General features: G+C 46.6%; 1 protein-coding gene across 2 annotated transcripts; it reads right to left on the bottom strand.

Moving 5' to 3' along the window:
• Window positions 1–428: 428 nt before the first annotated feature.
• FUS (FUS RNA binding protein) lies at window positions 429–10,693 on the bottom strand. Of its 2 annotated transcripts, none has more exons than XM_069570925.1 (15): window positions 10,543–10,693; window positions 8,970–8,994; window positions 8,728–8,882; window positions 7,806–7,950; window positions 7,450–7,634; window positions 7,043–7,247; window positions 5,369–5,403; window positions 3,829–3,861; window positions 3,127–3,230; window positions 2,507–2,636; window positions 2,151–2,252; window positions 1,895–2,018; window positions 1,336–1,436; window positions 1,076–1,223; window positions 429–782 (listed from the first exon to the last, which is right to left on the bottom strand). In XM_069570925.1, exons 1-15 carry the CDS (start codon window positions 10,553–10,555, stop codon window positions 743–745), a joined length of 1,545 nt encoding a protein of 514 aa, XP_069427026.1. In that variant the 5' UTR covers window positions 10,556–10,693; the 3' UTR covers window positions 429–742. The 2 variants fall into 2 exon arrangements, with proteins under 2 accessions (XP_069427026.1, XP_069427027.1); XM_069570926.1 differs by having other exon boundaries at window positions 7,806–7,947; window positions 10,543–10,649.
• Window positions 10,694–19,637: the final 8,944 nt, after the last annotated feature.

Here is a 19,637-nt window from a genome sequence, read left to right as displayed (position 1 = left end):
TACAGAACCCAGGCACTTCGTTTTCCATCTGCAAAAACTTGTGAACAGCCTATCTGCCACTAGGCAGGTGCTCAGTTTCTCCCCTTCCTGGGAAAAAAAACCCAACTGGTTAACTACATGATCTAATCAGGGTCAATCAAACTTAAGTATCACCCTCAAAGTTTAATTTGTTTGAGCCCCACCCTTAGAAAAGTGCCAGAACTCCTTAAAAGGAACAAAACTGCTAAAAATAAGCCCACAAAAATCAGCACATCAATCAACACAGTAGAAGAAAAATTTCCACATGGCTGGACAAAAATGGGGGGCAACACACGATGTTTTTCATTTACCCCTTTCATTCATCTGATTTTGACTGTGAATAGAGAAGTTTAATCTCTACTTTCAAGGATACACTTGACCTTTGCTCCCCTGAACCAAGTATCAGACACTTTATTCCAGTTCCTGCTGAGCGGGAACAAACAAATTTATTCCAGTTCCCACAAGGCAGGTTGGTTGATCTGAATAGAGGAAAAACTCCCCACGTTCTTGACCTGGACATCCACGCTCCAGGAGAGTGAAGAGGGGGTAAAGGAAGAAAATTTAACTAAAATGATGGTTTTTAATGGGAACCAGAGGTATGGTTACAGTTACATAGTCCGACACAAAAAACCCGTGGGTGATCAGGAGGTGGAAGGTTACAAAATAATGAGGGCAGTAACACTGGGTACAGGAAGAAAGCTGCTCCAAGGCCTCGGGAGCCAGGCTAGTACGGCCTCTCCCTGCGATCCTGTCTGTGCTCACCCCTGCAAGAAAGAGCATCCATGAGGTCTGGGTTCCAACCTCTCTACCCATCCACCCCCAAAACCCAACCTGCCCCGCTACCCACCCCGAGAGACAGCTCGTCTCCCTGGGCACGGAGTGCACATGGGCATCCAGACTAGCTCCCCCAGGTAAGTCTCCTTCCCTTGTCTCCTACCCAAGCGTAAGTCTCAGCTTCCCAACCCCGCCCTCAAAATGAAACCACGCTCCCCAAACCCTGCAATCCCATGACCTCTGGTCAACTGCTCTAGTTCCCTTTCAATTTAGTCTTACTTACCTGGAGTCCATCTTGCCAGGGCCGAAACCACCTCTGTCCCCACCACCCCGGCCCCCTCGGAAGCCCCCACGGTCCCCTCCTCGGCCTCGGTAGCCACCCCGATCATAGCCTCCTCTGCCACCACGACGATCATCTCCGTAGTTACCCCCTAGGAAATAAAGAAACATGATTCAACCCTCTATCACATCCCCCAGACCCCTCCTCCCTCCCCTTGTCTAGCCTCCTTGCAGATCCCAACACCAGCTCTGCCTCTTCCTTACCCATATGAGAGCCTCCTGGTCCCCCTCCTGGGCCATCTGGTTTAGGGGCCTTACACTGGTTACATTCATTCCTCCAAGAGAAGTTCATGTTTTCACAGGTACTAAGGAAAAATAAGACAATTAATGTGTGTAGGAGGGGGGTGGAAATGGCCAAGACCTAGAATTATGAAAATTCCAGTGACCCCAGGGATACGTGAGGAAAATGAGGCCTCGGAAAAGCAAAGAGGCCCGTTTCTCAGGAGCAGAGACAAAGACTGCAGGTTACTGAGCCCAGTCTAGATGACTCCCAACCACGCCTATCCCTGACATTAGCAGAACTACAAGCTCTGTCCTAAGGTCAAGGTGGTGCTAGTGGTAAAGAACCTGCCTGCCAACACAGGAGACATAAGAGGCTTGGGTTTGATCCCCAGGTTGGGAAAATCCCCTGGGGAAGGGAATGGCAATCCACAGTCCTTGGGGTTGCAGAGTCAGACAGGACTGAAGCAACAACTTGGCACATAACTTATCAAAGGCTACATGTACAAGAGGGCTGAGAAAAAAATTAAGCAGTTTCACTCACGGATTAGGACACTTCCAGTCCCCTGCTCGCTGCTGTCCTCCACCACCGCCACCACCACTGGGGAATCCTCCTCGGCCACCGCCGCCGCTGCCACCACCTCCATAGCCTCCACGGCCCATAGGTCCTAGAACAGAGTGAAGAACAGGTCTGCTCACCTTCCAAGTGTGGTTAACCTGTCTTTCCCACACAAGCCCTTACCATCCTCCTTCCCTCTTCTCTCCCCATCACTTCTTTACAGCAACAAAGAGCTCCTTACCTCCTCGCCCTCGGCCTCCACGACCATTGCCACCACCCCGATTGAAGTCTGCTCGCCGAGTAGCAAATGAGACCTTGATAGGATTCCCAGAGAATTCTTTACCTATAAGAAATAAAGGAGGTATAAAAGAGACTTCTAATTAAGACCTATGACCTGTGGGTCCCAAAGTATACCTGGTACAATCAAGAGAAGACTCTGCCTTCTTACAAATGTTTACAATCTCATGAAACATAACCAAATATAAGACTATACCAACAGGGTAGTGCTGTTAAGTCTTGGAAGACTCAAAGAAACCCTCAAAATGCAGCCTGTTTCCCCAAGCTAGCTGCCCTCTCCCCCAGCCTCCTCAGACATACCATCAAACCAGTCAATAGCTGCTTTGGCGGAAGGTGGATCATCAAATGATACCGTGGCCTCTCCCTTCAGCTTGCCTGTTTCCCTGTCTGTGTACAGATTAATCATGGGCTGTCCTGTTTTCTTATTTGTCTGAAGAAAGCAACATGAGATCACATCAGTCTATCAGAGAATACAGCACTATCAAAACCATACCTTCCTATTTCATACATAACTTGAAAGAAAGCCATCGACTGTTAACTGCTTCTCCCTTCAATATTAAATGACAAAGATTATAGACTACAAATTCAAAAGTTTTAATCATCTTTTTAATCAATTGTACCTTTTTGTGTTAAAATGATTCCCTTTGGAATGGCAACAGTTAATGCTTTTTCCTCAACAAATGAAGCAGGCAACCATTAAGACTTCTATTTTCACTAAGGTATGAAATCCCAAAGCCTGCAGCACTAATAGAATGCACCCACTCTGTCCCAGAAGTACCTTTCGGGGCTGGGGGGGACATGGCCACTCTCTCTTGGGGCCGGGGGGATCTTAGTTCCCCAATGAGGGATCAAACCCGTGTCCTTGCAGTAGATGTGAGGAGTCCTAGCCACTGGCCTGCCAGAGAAGTTCCCATAAGTACCTTAATGATACCAATCTGCTTGAAGTAATCAGCTACAGACTCAATTGTAACATTCTCGCCCAGCCCTTGCACGAAGATGGTGTTGTTGTCTGAATTATCCTGTTCTGCTTGCCCAACACAGCAGGAAACATGGAGACAGGAAACAACCAGAGATAAAACAAGTCAGTGACACTTAGTAACCTGAACTTTGATACTTGATAGTTAGCTTTCCAAGAAAGAAAATTTCTAAACCAATTAATATAAAGCACTGGTGCTGTAGGTCCGACAAATCTCCAACTCTACTTCATTATCTGAGTGCCTGTATGCTAGCCGCTTCACCAATTAAAATTTAGGTTTACAACTACCCCTTAAAATATGTTGAAATTCATAAAAGAATCCAGGGCTCAGGATTTAACTGCCCAAGACCACACCAGTGTTTGTCAACTTTCAGTTGAAGACCCCCAAAGAAACTAATTTTACACTAAAACGCAGCATTCCCACCGGGGAAGCCCTATACAAACATCATCAAAACAAAGCATACACTAAGTGCGTCCCTGTGTCTTTCTTGTTAAATACACTATTCAACACAGCTACTCCTACCTAAACGCTCTTCTCCGCTCTTCTCTAGCCCCGCTCTTCTTCAGATTCCCTTAAGTTTGAACACCATCCAAGGAAAGTCCTGCTACCACTTTTGCCTTTCTTTCCTGCCACCTGCGGACTTACCAGAGTCATGACGTGATCCTTGGTCCCGAGGGCCTTAAATGACATAGAAGAAAAAACAAAAACAAAAAAACAAAAAAACAAGGAAAGAGGAGCCGTTAGTTAAGAGGCTGAGAAAGACAAGCAAAATAATTAACACCAAATCCAAACTTTTGCAAAATATCAGGTAAGTGCTCACAGCCAGCCTCACTCCAAACCCTGTTCTGGGTTGCCTGCCCAGAGAAAACCCTAGGCAGGTCTGGGAAAGACACAGGCCCCTTTTCTTAAGGTCTGCATGTAACTTGAGTCCCCACAGGGACAACTCCACACTTCAGAAAATGCTGCCTCCCCCAGCTCAGGCTGGGAAATGTCCTCAGCACAGACTGGGAGGGCCAGGAGGGAGACCCATTGAAGTTAACAAACCAACTCATAGCTTGGCCCTCTTCTCTCGCCCCAGAGAGAAATGGGCTCACCACCAGCAATGTGATATGCATTCATACAGTTTCTCCAAACTTTAGCACCAAAGACACTTATCCCTTGTGGAACAATTTTTAATGTCATCTTTCGAAACCAGTCTTAAAACCATGTTGTTTCCCCAAAAACCACATGAAAATAAAAATCATACAAAATAGCTATTGTATGTTTTAAGCCATGTCCCAGGGAACAGACCAGAAATCTTATTTCCATAATGCAGCCTCTATTTTTTTTTTCCAGAGACCATCTTCGCCCAAAGTTTATCTGAATTCACCATATATAATAAATGTTGTACCCACACTCAATGACACACCTAAATCATGAACCCAAGCCTTTGGCTTTACATGTTGAGACAAATCAAGAAACCCTTTGTTAGTTAACCAGACCAGAAAAGTTCCAGCTTACTGGGAGACTTCTCCAATTTGCCATTTTTCCATGAATTCAGTTTGTGCTGTTATTAAGACCTGATTATTTCCCATGAGCCACACATGCTCCCAACCTTTCTTGGAAGCAGTTCACACCTTCCTGCCCAGAGCTAGTTGCTATTTAGCCCATCTGAGTTGAGTTTAAATACGTGTATGTAGGATTGCATTGACACCATTCAGTATTTAATACATAAATATATACCAACGTCACCATCCTCAGGGCAGGGCAATACTTCATCCCTCGTCCAGAATTAAAACGTTTGGAGGTTGTCACACACACACACACACAAGCCTCGGACACACTGATCAAAGGATCGATCCTAAAGCCAAGTTGGCACCACATGCTCCAGCACACTCTCCAGTTTCTCGCAACGGTGGTCACTAACTGCCGGGTGTGGCGACACTCGTCAAGAGGCCTCCTAAACACCGCTTATTAAGCTGGGTCAAACCAATTTGGTACCAGACGACTGCTGAGTCTTACTCCCTGCCTGCCTCCAGGTTAGCACACATCTGGCAGCAGGTGGCATTCCACCCCACCCCTTTCTGGAGGTGGATATGGACACTCCAAAACTTTTGACACTTAAAACACGCTAAGACAACTGCAAATGAACAATCAGACAAAGCATTGCTGGGAGTTGGGAATTTTGGAAACTCTGTTCACTTACCACCAAATTTATTGAAGCCACCACGGTCACTTCCGCTGGAGAAGACAAGTTAGAAGAAAGGACATGAAGCTTCCAACGGCTACAAAAGGGCGGTTTTTGGTTTTGTTCAACATTCCCCAAACATAGGTAGGTGTTTTGGGAAAATGATAATGCAAGTGGCTACTAAAATACATTCCCCTTCCTGACCAACCCTTGTCTGACCTGTGAGCATGTCACACACACGTGTGCAATTTCTCAGACACAATTGTTAAGGATTTTGCTTAAAAGGTTATATATCTATTTCCTCTAGGAAAAAAAAAAATGACCCATTTTCCTTGGCCGTTCTTCCGACGTAGCAGATGTTTTTCCTCTTGTCGCAAGCAGTTGCCAACCCAGTAGTTGGTTTAAAAAACCCTACCCCCAGTTTACCCAGAAGACACTTCACACCAGGCTGGGGTAGCCCTGAACACATTTTTGTGATTTTTTTTTTTTTTTTTTTTGCTTTGAAAGCAGCAAGCAGACCCAACCCCTTTCCATAAAAAGTCAAAACCAAAGGCAATTTCCCCTTAAAGCGAGACAAAACTTAGCTAAGCCCTTCCCTAACTACTGAGCTGGTTTTGATCTCTCCCCACCCCCGGGGTCACCCCTTCTACACTGCGAGAAGAGCGGAGTATTTTGCAATGTCACCTTTCATACCTGTGGCACATAAAATGCAGAGCAAGTTAACAGTCACATAACAGTTGCTTTTCTTTTTTTTAAAGTTTTGCATTATAAACACACGCACACAAGAGTTTTCCTTATTTCTGTAAGGTTTATGGCACTGCCCCCACCCCCCCTCTGAATACTTACCATACACAAACTCTTTTTTAAAAACTTACTTTTTCCCCAAAAGGAGTAACACACTGACATTCCTCCCCTTCTCAAGAGAGACAGAGAAGGGTGCCTCCAATCGTTATTATTTACCAACAGACTTGACAAATGCTCTAACATCAAATCTAAGGTTTTACTTCAGCTTCAGCAGGAAGGGGAGGAAAGAAGGTCCAGCTGGACAAGTAACCGGAGGAAGGGGGACAGTGGAGCAAGTGGGTGGGAGACCACTGTCGAGTGTACTGTAGTTTGTCCAAAAGGTCTGCACACTTCAGAGAGCCCCATGAACCAAGTCACACACAAAATCATTACAGTCCGTCAGATTAGTACAAGTCAAGCTCGTGGATTCAAGTGACTAGAGAATACAGGAAGAGAGAGTAGCCAATTCCTGGAAGCTCAAGTCAGGTTAACCATTGACAGCTCCTTTAGCGGACACATGGGAATACAAGTAACAAGTTTCCCTGTCACCAGGAGTGGGATCATCGGTTTCCCTTGCAGAGAAAGAAGCCTTTACTTCCATGTTTCTTGCCTAGGATATCAATGACTCCAATCCACATACACCCCTACATTTCTTTTTCTTTAGAGATGAAAGTTGTCAGTACTCAAATCTCTGTACAGAAGTGTGGGTAGAAGTTCAGGCTCCCAAGTTCTCACAAAAATAAAATGGGGATGGATGTACGAAAAAGAAACAGTCAAGACCCCAACTCAAAGCCCTTACAAATTCCCAGATCAGACTAACCATGCACTACAGGACTAGGCGTCAAGGGAGACTCATGCAACCCTCCTCCCGTCCCACTGATGGTACTCCCTGGCTCACAAGACACCTACCCCATGCCGCCTCTGCCTCCACGGCCACCTCCACGACCTCTGGGTTCATAGCCACCACTGCTGCGGTTGTAACCACCGCCACCGCCCCGGCCACGGCCCCCACGGTCCTGCTGGCCTCCCCCGTAGCCACCACTCTGGTCCTGGTTGCCATAACCACCGCCGCCGCCACCACCGCTCATGGAGGGCTGATCTTGGCCATAGCTACCTGTCAGGAAAGAACAGCTTGCCTTTAAAAAGGACAAAACAGACTGGGGGGTGGCATGAAACAGTTCAAGAGTGCCAGGGAATAAACTTCAATAGAAATGCAGATAAAGCTGGGGTTTTTAAGAACCCTTTCAGGGTAAGGGCCTAGAATACAATTTCTTGCGAAAAGCAGGGATGAGACAGAGCAGAAGGAAACCTCTCACCTCCGCCACCCCCTCCGCCGCCGCCACCACCACTGCTGTACTGGTTCTGCTGCCCGTAGCCCTGAGGCGGGTTATAGCTCTGCTGCTGCCCATAGCCTTGCTGCTGCCCACCATAGCCAGACTGCTGGCCATAGCCTCCACTCTGGGGCTGCCCATAGCCGCTGCTTTGAGAACTGCTACCGTAACTAGGGGAAGAGAAAAAGACAAGAGTCACAACGCCCGTGTGTCCAGGACTTCACTTCTGGTACATCCCATTCTCTGCCCCAACAGAGACCACCTCTCCTCCATTACCCCTGACAATTACTCCCACTGCTGAACCCCTAATCTTTTCAGTCCTCTCCACACCCACTCCTTACCTTCCTGAGGTGCTGCTAGGAGCTGGCTGCTGGCCATAGCCAGGGTACGAAGACTGTTGCCCGTAAGACGACTGAGAACTCTGGCTACTGCCATAGCCACCAGCTGAGCCATATCCCTGGGGAGCTGACTGCGTGCTGTAGCCTGCTACAAGGAAAGGAAAAGGGAAGTCACAGAAGCTATGAGGAAAGATAACAGGCAAGGAATGCATTGAGAACAACACTGTATACCACTTAGTGCTTCCTGTACTTGGTTAAGTCAACTTCTTAGAAAATGCTTGGCAATCTTGCAACTCATAGCTAAAGAGATTACCTTTCTACCTGAAAGCTGTGTTTCAACTTCTACTCAAGTTTTAAGTTCTAACCTCATACCACACACCCCCAAAGCCAGCCTCCAGGACCACCACTAGTCACAGCCCAAGAGATCTCTTGTCACTAACAGCACTTTAACCTGCCCGCCCCTGGCAGAACAAATAAAGACAAGGCGTTTTATTTACACTCCAGGGACCTCAGGGCAAATTCCACTTCCTGGTGTATCCATGTGATGCCACCTGACTTCAAATGTCTTCAAGCAAGTCATTTTCCCTCTTTAAAAGCCTAAAGCATTTCTCCCTCTAGAGAATATTCCTCCCACCTTCATTTCACTTTCATGCTTAGGGGAAATTGGGAAAATAGCAGCATAAACAGAAAAGTAAAAAGTAACAGAAAATGAAAGGAAGCAGGATTACAAACCAATTAAGTCTTTTTGTTTCAAAGGACTCAAAACATCCAAGAGCTTTAAGGGTCAAAAACTGGTTAAGGGGAATGTTTCAGCACTGCTTAGGTTTAAGAAAAGCAACATTCATTAAAAAAAAAAAGGGGGGGGGGGAAAGAAAAGCAACATTCACAAAGAGCAGAAGAGGTGGGGTGACCCACTAAGACTCACTATTCTGGGTCTGTCCGTAAGAACCACCGTAGCTGCTCTGGCCATAGCCCGAAGTGTCTGCAGACTGGCCGTAGCCACCGTAACTCTGCTGCCCGTAGGGTTGACTGCTCTGCTGTGAGTAGCCTTGCCCAGGCTGAGTTGGGTAGGCCCCATAGCTGGAGAAAAAAACAGTGCTCTCAGGAAAAGACACCTTAACCACCCTCACCCTCTACAAACTCTCGAAGTCCAGAAGGGACACTCACCTTTGGGTTGCTTGTTGGGTATAGTCTGCAAAAGAAAAACAGGATTATATTACCTTCAGCCATTTCTCAGAATAGACGAGCTAAAAGACTTAAGCTTCAGGGTCCCCAGATAAGAAAATCAACAAAGGAGGCATATATTCCCTCATGAAATTCTATGGAGAGGGGCAGTCTGTGAGACCCCAGACAAGTTTTCTTACAATGAAAAAGGCAACGAGAAAGCGCATTTCCACAAAACCAAGAAAGACGCCTTAAGTACTTGAAAAAGCAAGAGTGCTAACGGACAGCAGCAACCTGTCCGCAACTTCAATCGATGTCAGAACTGCAAAGATTTACACATTTCTTTCCCACGCTCCCTCGAGAAAGAAGACATCGCCAAGAGTTAGGCTGAAACCACACAGCTGTTTCAGCAGGACAGGTTTTTAATTCAAGCCAGAGGCAGAACTGTTCCGAAGGGAGCCTCCGCTTTCTCAATCCAAAGAACAAGAATGTCTCACAAAACGCCACGCTTCACCCTTTGCCCAATCTTGGAGCTTGGAAATGGGAGCTTCTGGTGCAAAGCCAGCTAACCAAGGGAAGAGAGTACTCTGATCAGCACGTTGGCTGGTACTCAAGCCCCCAGCCCTGTGGCTCCCAAACGAGTGCGTTTTCCTGTCCCTCTTGGCTAACTCGGGGCTGCGGGAAGACTAGGCGAATCCAAAGCAGCGAAAGTGCTTTTTAAAACGCCACATGGAAGACGCACGGGCCTGATCGGCTCATCTCCTCGATACAGGAAACGAGGCGCTTCCCCCGCAGGAAAGAGCCAAAGCACCGAGAGAGGGTGTGGCCCCAGGCGACCGTTCTTTTCAGTTCCCACCTCTGTAAGAGGAAATTCAGGCGGGAAAGGCCTCGGGCCCAGTTCTCAAGACCGTTGGACCACTCCCCAGCCCCCCACCCCCAGCCGTTAAGCGGGCGCGCGGCCCAGACCCCGAGCCTCCGCCTCTGGCCGCGTGGCAAGCGAGGCGGGAACGAGGCGGTCCCGCCCCTTCCCGAAGGACCCCGGGGGCGCGGCCCACACCGGACGCGCGCCGCGGAGCCTCCAGCCGAGGGTCTCGCGACAAAAAGCAGGGCAGACAGGAGACCGGGGTGGGGGGGGGGGGCGGTTCGCGCCGCCAGAAAGGGGAGGAGGGGCTAGCAAAGCGCGTGCGCGCTCCTCCGAGTGCCCGGATGCAGCACTGCGACAAAGCGGGCCCGAGCGCGGGGCTGGGGACGAGGGGGAGAAGAGGATACGGAGACCGAGCATTTCCATCCATGCCTCCCATTCCCAATCACTAAGCCGCGTCTCTCCCAACCCTCACCTTAAGGAAGGGGGCAACGAAGGGACGACCTCCCGCCCCACGCGAGGCGCCAGATGAGCAAAACAAAATGGCGACATCGGCCTCCCCCTTCCACCCCTCTCCGCTGCTTCTAGCCAGTGGTGCGAGGAAAAGATCCTGCACTCGATAGCCGCCCGGGTCCCACCGAAAAACAAAAGCCGGACTGGGAGGGAATGAGGTCCGGGGCCGGCGCGCCACGATCGCCTCGCGCCCTTACATACCGTTTGAGGCCATGTCCGCGCACGCGCGCACAGGCCGACAAGCAACAAGGTTCCAACACTACAGAGCACCGACGCCTCGAGGACTGAGCAACCCCGCCTCCTGCGTCGAGGTTTATGTACGCCACCCCGCCTACGTCTCCCGGGGGAACGTACCAACTACGGAAAGGAAAGGGGGAAACATGGCCGGACTCTTGGCACTCTTCAGGGAGTATAGAGGATCCTAGCAGGAAGAAAGGAAATATATTAACTAAGAAACGTTCAGATCATATAGATAACCCTGTTTTTTCTGACAAAGAACTATTTGCTTTGCAAGACTAGCCCACGTTTCACCTCCGCCCCTAGGATGGCATAATGGTACGATCCGATTAACCCCTGGGGGCGGGGCAAGGGGCCCAGGGCTGCTGCGGGCGGAACTGTAGTCAAAGCTGGGAGTCGTAGGGCGGGAACCGAAATTCCTCAGGCTGGCCCCTTTCACTGGGCCTCACTTTCACTCGGGGTGTGGAGTTCCTGCGTTCCGTTCCCCTTCCACTTTTTCAGACACGAACTCCCTCCGGCACATCCTCCCTCTCTGGCTCTAATGTTCCTCCCAAGACAACAGACACAGACCCTCTCTCAGCGTCTCGGTTTTCACTCATCGTCTTTTTGGCTTACCTCTCCTGAGTCCTTATCAGGGTTTGTAGATTGTGACTTTTGACATGAAAGAAATAAAGCAGGGAGTTTAGCCCAGACCCTTCGGTCCTAGTTTGATCAAGCACTGATCGCCCACCCAGCGTCCTCAAGCCTTGGCCCCTGACTAGCTGTTGGACGGGAAAGCCCAAACCCTCCGGATCTCAAAGAGCGTTGAGATTAGATAGGTATCTCCCACCCTTTCACAGATGTTTTCCTGAAACTCTATCAAGAAACCAATGTGGAGATCCAGTAGTAACTGATATTTGTATAGAGCTGAAGTCGTTTCAAAATGCACAATTAAATGCTTTCCCAACACAGTCTTATGAAGAAAGTAAGCTATCCCCATTTTATAGAAAAGAGAAATAAGACTCCGACCAAGAACAATCCGTGATTATAGAACAGGTATCCTGATTCGAATCCAGGTCTGTGCAGCTACAAAAACACTCCTTTTGTTGGTTATATGAACACCTTGCAGTATTCTGAAGTCTTTTCACTCTCTACAAGAATGAAGACAAAATGTGAAATTCAAATTAACTTGCAACTTGCACTCTAGTCAAAGTTCCTAGAGAAGGAAATTTGAAAGTTATCTGCTAAAACAAGACAAAGGAGGTTATTCCTGGTACGTGTGCCATACAGATGTTCCCTCCCAATTTACCTTTGACCTGAGTTACCAGAACTTCGTTTGTAGACACGTTTTAGACACGTTTTCCTAGAGAAATACTTGTGGACTATACCCACAAACTTCTAAATTTCTGATTTAGGCCCTAATGGCACTTGAACACCCTGTCACCCACCCCAGCCTTACTGGAAGGGCACTGTCACACTAGAATGAGGACAAACAGAGGGAATTCCATCACTCATGCATTCATTGATTCTGCAAATATATAAAAAAGTATCTACAGAGTTCCAGGGACTGTTCTGAGTAACAAGGATGCTTTAGGGTACAAAATAGATGAAACAATTTAATAACAAAGATAACATCTAATAATAGTATTTATAGGGTTTCCAAATCCACCTGCCAAGCAGAAGATACGGATTTGATCCCTGATCTGGAAAGATTCCACATGCATCAGAGCAGCCAACCCTGTGCGCTGCAACTGTTGAGGCTGTGCTCTAGAGCCAAGAGCCGTAACTACTGAGGCGGTGCGCCCTAGAGCCCATGCTCCACAACAAGAGAAGCCGCTGCTGTGAGAAGCCCATGCACCCTGGCTAGAGAGCAGCCTTCATTCGCCACAGCTAGAGAAAAGCCTGCACACAGCCAAAAATAAATAAATACTAATAATATTTATATAGAGAACGTATTTATAATAACATAGCACTTTGATAAGACTTTTTGAGTATTAAGCACTGTTCTGAGTGCCGAATGTAGCTTGTTTAATTTTCTTCTTCACAGTAAAATGTTGACCTGAGGATTACATTTTACAGATGAACAAATAGGGATGGAAAGGTTAAAAACTGTGCCCAGGGCTACACAGAAAGTGGAAAAGCTAGGTTCCTAGCCCAGGCAACCTGGCTCAGAATTTCCGCCCTTAACTCCTGTGTTTCAGCAAACATCGCTTGAGCACTGCATAGTATGTACCAAGCCTGGGGCAGACCTAGAGAGGGAAGGATTAAAAAGGACCTTATTGCCTGGGGGTGAGATGCAGGTGAGACCCACCGAATCCAAAGTGTACTTGGATCAAACGTGGTAACTGATGTAACTTGAAATCAAGGACTGTGGAAACTTCCGGGAGAGCGAGTCATCCAGCAAGTAGACAACCACAGAAGAGGAAAGAAAGGTGGAAACACTGAAGCCAGGGTAAGGGGGAGTTCACGAACCAGCCAAGGAAGTGCTGGAACAGGCAGAAGGGATGGCAGAGTCAGGGAACCGCACTCATAGAGCAGCACGCTAGCGCTGGCGAGTAACAGGCTCCAACTGTGACTTCTGAAACGCTCCCTCACATGACTCTTTTTCCAGGCTTATCTCTCTCAGTGAACCTCTTCTGAAACAAAGGGGCCTCTCACTTGTCCTTCAAAGTCTCCTTACTGGCCATCCCTGCTCCCCCTTCCACCTTTCCCTTTGGCCATTTAGCTTCTTCCCTGCCTTCTCCTCTGCTCGCCCTGCAGATAGCAATGAACCCTAGTACTTCAGAGTTCTGTCTTTTTTTGCTTCTCCCTCAAAGCCCCAAATGCAGTCTGGTGGTGTGAAATGCAGCAGCCCTCAGACCAGTTCTCTGTAGCCTACATGTTGTTTTTAATTTTTTTAATATTTACTTATTTGGCTGCACAGGGTCTTAGTTGCAGCACTTGGGTTCTTCGATCTTAGTTATGGCAGGTGGGATCTAGTTCCCTGACCAGGGGCCTTCTGCATTGGGAGTGAGGAGTTTTAGCCACTGGACCACCAGGGAAATCCCTCAAGCTTGACTGTTAACGTTCTCAAAAATGTGGTCACCCCCTATTATAATCCCTTTCTGCTTAAACTAAAGTAAATCATATCGTCTGCAGCTAAGAACTCCAATTTATACCACTGTCACTACAGCAGGGTCTATATATCAAAATATTAGAAACCTCCTAAATGGTTATCAACAGAGAATCTGGCTAACTGAGTTATTATACAGCAAAATTTTTCAGTCTCAGCACTATTGGCAATTGAGGCCAGATAATTCTTTACTGTGGGGACTGTCCTGATATTGTTTCAGTTCAGTTCAGTTCAGTCACTCAGTCGTGACTCCTTGCAGCCCTATGGACTGCAGCACACCAGGCTTCTCTGTCCATCACCACCTCCCAGAGCTTGCTCAAACTCATATCCATTGAGTCGGTGATGCCATCCAACCATCTCATCCTCTGTCGTCCCCTTCTCCTCCTGCCTTCAATCTTTCCCAGCATCAGGGTCTTTTCCAATGAGTCAGTTCTTCGCATCAGGTGGCCAGAGTATTGGAGTTTCAGTTTCAGCATCAGTCCTTCCAATGAATGTGCAGGACTGATTTCCTTTAGGATGGACTAGTTGGATCTCCTTGCAGTCCAAGGAACTCTCAAGATTCTTCTCCAACACCACAGTTCAAAAGCATCAATTTTTCAGCATTCAGCTTTCTTTATAGTCCAACTCTCACATCCATGACTACTGGAAAAACCATAGCTTTGACTAGATGAACCTTTGTCAGCAAAGTAATGTCTCTGATTTTTAATATTGTTGTTGTTTACTGTGTAATGTTTATTGTTGTTTAAATCCTAAGTCATGTCCAACTGTAGCCTGCCAGGCTCCTCTGTCCATGGGATTTCCCAGGCAACAATACTGGAGTGGCTTGCCATTTCCTTCTCCAAAGGATCTTCCCAACCCAGGGATCAAACCGGGGTCTCCTGCATTGCAGGCAGACTCTTTACCATCTGAACTACCAGGGAAGTCCTGTGTTTGGTGTGATATTTAGCAATATTCCTGGCCTTTACCCACATTGGATGTTTGTGAAAACCCCAGTCCTAATAACCAAAGTCTTCTCTTGACTGGAGAGGGTGGGATACAAAGTCACCCTAGATTGGGAACCACTGTGATATAGCTATAACATGAGATTAAGAGAATGAGGTGAGGGACTTCTCTGCTGGTCCAGTGGTTAAGATTCCACGCTTCCATTGCAGGGGGTGCAGATTCAATCACTAATCAGGGAACTAACTAAGGTCCTGCATGCCTTGCGTCGTAGTATGGCCAAAAATTAAAAACAAGAAAGAAAGATGGATCTAAGTGTACAGACACCACACCTTGAGATTTTTGTTATTTAATGAGGTGGATCTAAACCCACAGATACAAAGACTATTTAATCTCTATTAATAATGGGAAGGGAGGAGCAAGTACTAAACAATATATATGTAATATATTATTTAGGTTTTAAAGTAAGGGGGAAGTGTTACTGATTTACATGTTTGTTTATGCATAAAATATCTATGGAAGAAGAAAAACCAACTAGTAACAGTGGTTATTTCTGGGAAAAGAATATGTGAAACTTGGGATTGAGTGTATGAAGAAAACTCACTTTTCCCTGGATCCTCCTTTACCTTTTAATTTTTAAAAAAATTATTTATTTATTTGGCTGCACCAAGTCTTAGTTAGGGCATGTGGGGTCTAGTTCCCTGACCAAGGATGGAACCCAGGCCTCCTGCCTTGGGAGCGTAGAGTCTCAGCTGCTGGACCATCAGGGAAATGTATATTGACCAAAAAAGAAATTGACTCTTACAAAGTGACATAGCAGTAGGTGGTAAAAGGATATTGTAGGGTGGGACCAGTGGTGGGTAGTAAAAGGGTATTATTATAGGAGGATTAGTTTGGCAGTGGTGTGGAATGGATAAGCCTTCCCTGATGACTTTTCAGTTGGGAGTTTACCAGATGAACAAGGCATTTATCTGCCCAAGAATGACAGGAACAGAGGAAGAGGGAGGAGCCAACTTGACTGAGAGCCTGTCTTCTGGGCGCTGTGGCTGGGTCCCTGACTATAGGGCCCCAGCAGAAGAGCAGGCAACATCTGTCTTCTTAGGGACTTTGACAGGTATGGAGTGGGGCTGTGGGCCAAACCTCGGCACTTCTCACCTGCAGTGCATCTTTGTGTGACTTGAGAAGGCATCCCTTCCTCCAGGCCAGGACAAGCCATTCCAAGTCCAAGGCTTAAGGAGTAAAGTAGGAGCTGAACTTCACTCAAGGTGGGACAAAACCCTCACCAGCCTAAGCATAAACTCTGAGGTGTGAGAAGACCCCACTACTTCCTATAACTCAAGGTAAAAATGAAAGAAAGCGACCTGGTAGGTCTAATGTCAATATCAAATGATATTTCCACCTGCAAATCACCTGTATCTCGGCCTAGAACATAATTGCATGAATAAATGTCCTTCCTCTCTCTCATATGTCCTTCAAGATGCCTAGCCTCAAGGCTTCCCTGGTGGTCCTGTGGCTAAAACTCCAGGCTTCCAATGCAGGGGGCCTGAGCACCATCCCTGGTCAGGGACCTAGATCCCACATACCACAACTCAGAAATGAGAAATAACTGCTTTATTATTTCCCTGGGCAATGCCCAGGATGGGGAGTGTCTCTGTTGGCTGCTCTGGATTCGTATCTCCATATGAAGTTATCATGGTAAACAGTTGTTGTTCAGTCACTAAGTCATGTCTGACTCTTTGCAACCAGCTAGAAAAGGGCACATGGTTCACTGGCTATGAGCAAGAATGGCAGAAGGCCTCCGAGGAGGCAGAGCCAGGAGACAGAAAGGACATGGGGTGAGGAGTCTGGTGGTTATGGTGGCATGAAAGGGCACAACTGTCCATTGGAGTGGTACATCCACTTCCAAAGGGGTTAGAGGTCCCTGGGGAACAAACCGGCCAAACCCAAATACTGGTCCCCGGTTCATGAAAATGAAACATGAAAGGCTCTGGTGGCATTTCCGCATCATTGCCTGTGAGGAGAGTCTCTTGCTCTGAAGACAAAGGAGAAAAGAGAAGGGCCAAGAAAAGACAGCAGTACAGGGGCTTCCGGAGAAATAAGCAGAAACTCTAAGGAAACGTGTTTTTGCTTGACTTGTTTGTGCAAAGACCTGAACCCTGACATGCCAAATATATATATTTTTTCTGATTCATTTGCATGTTTTGACAGGAAGCAAATGCAAGTAAAAGTTCTCCTTATTTTCTTTATAGGGCAACTAAAATGAAAACTACACATATAAAAATATATCTTTAATGAATGTACAAAGGAACAATCTAGAGCCTTTAGATCCGCTTCTGTACTTTTAAATTTTCTAGGCCACATTTTAAGAAGTAAAGCAAATCAGTGAGATATTCTGCCCTATTATTTTTTCATCCTGTCATCAGACCTAGTGAGTTACTGCTAGAACCTAAACAAACTGCACTTACCAAGAATATACAAACCGTCACAAACACACACCTAGAAGGGCCTCTGTTATAATTTCCACAAGGAATTATATTTCCTACTAAACAGCTTTTCTTTAAAATTCTTTTTAAGAATTTTACTCTAAGGCTGTCTCCTCTCAGCTGTCTAGAAACCAGAGAACTTAGCATCTCCTTTCTTTAGTGAAAGCTTCGTATGAAATAACTTAGGAAAGTCTTACTTAAAAAAAAAAAAATGTGAGGACTTCCTGGTAGTCCAGTGGCTAAGACTCTTTGTTCCTATGCAGGAAGCCCAGATTCAATCACTGATCAGGGAACTAGACCCTATATGCTGCAACTAAGACCCAGCCTAGCCAAATAAATACATATCTATTTTTAAAGTGTGAAAAAAACATGGCATAACAGAATTAGATTTGCTTCTCATTTCAGGGGGTTTCCATTTTTAACATTATCTGTTTATTTTTTGGCTGCATCGGGTCTTAGGTGTGGTAGGTAGGCAAGCTCTTTGTTGGGGTGCTTGGGCTCAGTAGTTACGACATGCAGGCTCAGTCCCCACCTCCATCCGCCCCCCACCCCCAGCACATGGGATCTTAGTTCCTCGACCAGGGATTGAGCTGGCATCTCTTGCATTGAAAGGCAGGTTCTTAACCACTGGACCACAGGGAAGTGCCTCAAGGGTTTTCTTACCTGCTGATCCCTACTGAAATAAGACATTTCTATGGGTAAATTTTTTTTTTTAATTTTTGTACTTTACATGTTGTTTTTTGGCTACACTGGGTCTTCATTGTGGTGCATGGGCTCTCTAGTTGTAGACCTTAGTTGCCCCACGGTATGTGGGATCTTAGTTCCCTGACGGGATGGAACCAGCGCCCCCTGCATTGCAAGGTGGACTCTTAACCCCTAGACCACCAGGGAAGTCCCTCTGTGGGTAAATTTGGCTTTAGCAGTTTTTCAGTGGAGCAGTATTTCTTCTCTGCAGTAGAAGAAACACATCATTCCATCACCCAGAAACCTAACCACCATGGTATGTAAAATTGGAGATACAAGCATGGTCACCCAACTGTATTTAATTGAGGCTTCTGTTCCTTTTTTTTTTTTTTTTAACGGTTTCTCCTTTTGATGAAGTTGTTTCTCTGAATGCATTGCTGGTCAAGAGTCAGTTTTCTAGCTTCAGCAGTTTTTGGCATAAAACACCAGGAAGGACCTTTCCTGGGTATAGTCTCTCTTGTCAGAGGGTACACAGACTGGAAACCTGTTGAGCTCACATTTGGGTGACAAGAAGAGGAAGGAGGGAGAACTCTCAGATGCTTTTAATCTAGAGTCCACATGTCATGCCTCGGAGCAGCTAAGCCCATGGCCCACAGCTGCTGAAGCCCACCCACTCTAGAACCCACGCCCCACAACAAGAGAAGCCACCACAATGAGAAGCCCATGCGCTTTAACTACAGAGCAGCCCCCGCTCACCATACTAAGAGAAACCCACTGCAACAAAGACCCACAGAGCCTTCAGGGGTCTTCTCTGGTCTCTGTATGGGCCACCAAAACGTTGACCTAAAATAAACCCACTGCCAGATATTTTTCCAGCAAAGATGGGTTTATTTAGGATCAATGGCTGCACTTATCTCACACGCTAGTAAAGTAATGCTCAAAACTCTCCAAGCCAGGCTTCAGCAATACGTGAACCGTGAACTTCCTGATGTTCAAGCTGGTTTTAGAAAAGGCAGAGGAACCAGAGATCAAATTGCCAACATCCGCTGTATCATCGAAAAAGCAAGAGAGTTCCAGAAAAACATCTATTTCTGTTTTATTGACTATGCCAAAGCCTTTGACTGTGTGGATCACAATAAACTGTGGAAAATTCTGAAAGAGATGCGAATACCAGACCACCTGACCTGCCTCTTGAGAAACCTAGATGCAGGTCAAGAAGCAACAGTTAGAACTGGACATGGAACAACAGACTGGTTCCAAATAGGAAAAGGAGTATGTCAAGGCTGTATATTATCACCCTGGTTATTTAACTTTTATGCAGAGTACATCATGAGAAATTCTGGGCTGGAGGAAGCACAAGCTGGAATCAAGATTGCCGGGAGAAATATCAATAACCTCAGATATGCAGATGATACCACCCCTAAGGCAGAAAGTGAAGAGGAACTAAAAAGCCTCTTGATGAAAGTGAAAGTGGAGAGTGAAAAAGTTGGCTTAAAGCTCAACATTCAGAAAACGAAGATCATGGCATCTGGTCCCATCACTTCATGGGAAATAGATGGGGAAACAGTGGAAACAGTGTCAGACTTTATTTTGGGGGGCTCCAAAATCACTGTAGATGATGATTGCAGCCATGAAATTAAAAGACGCTTGCTCCTTGGAAGAAAAGTTATGACCAACCTAAATAACATATTCAAAAGCAGAGACATTGCCAACAAAGGTCTGTCTAGTCAAGGCTATGGTTTTTCCTGTGGTCATGTATGGATTTGAGAGTTGGACTGTGAAGAAAGCTGAGCGCTGAAGAATTGATGCTTTTGAACTGTGGTGTTGGAGAAGACTCTTGAGAGTCCCTTGGACTGCAAGGA

This window comes from Ovis canadensis, chromosome 24 (genome assembly GCF_042477335.2).
Source record: "Ovis canadensis isolate MfBH-ARS-UI-01 breed Bighorn chromosome 24, ARS-UI_OviCan_v2, whole genome shotgun sequence".
Taxonomy (NCBI): domain Eukaryota; kingdom Metazoa; phylum Chordata; class Mammalia; order Artiodactyla; family Bovidae; genus Ovis; species Ovis canadensis.
The sequence above is the reverse complement of the archived record's forward strand: the minus strand, read 5'-3'. Positions and strand labels throughout refer to the sequence as shown.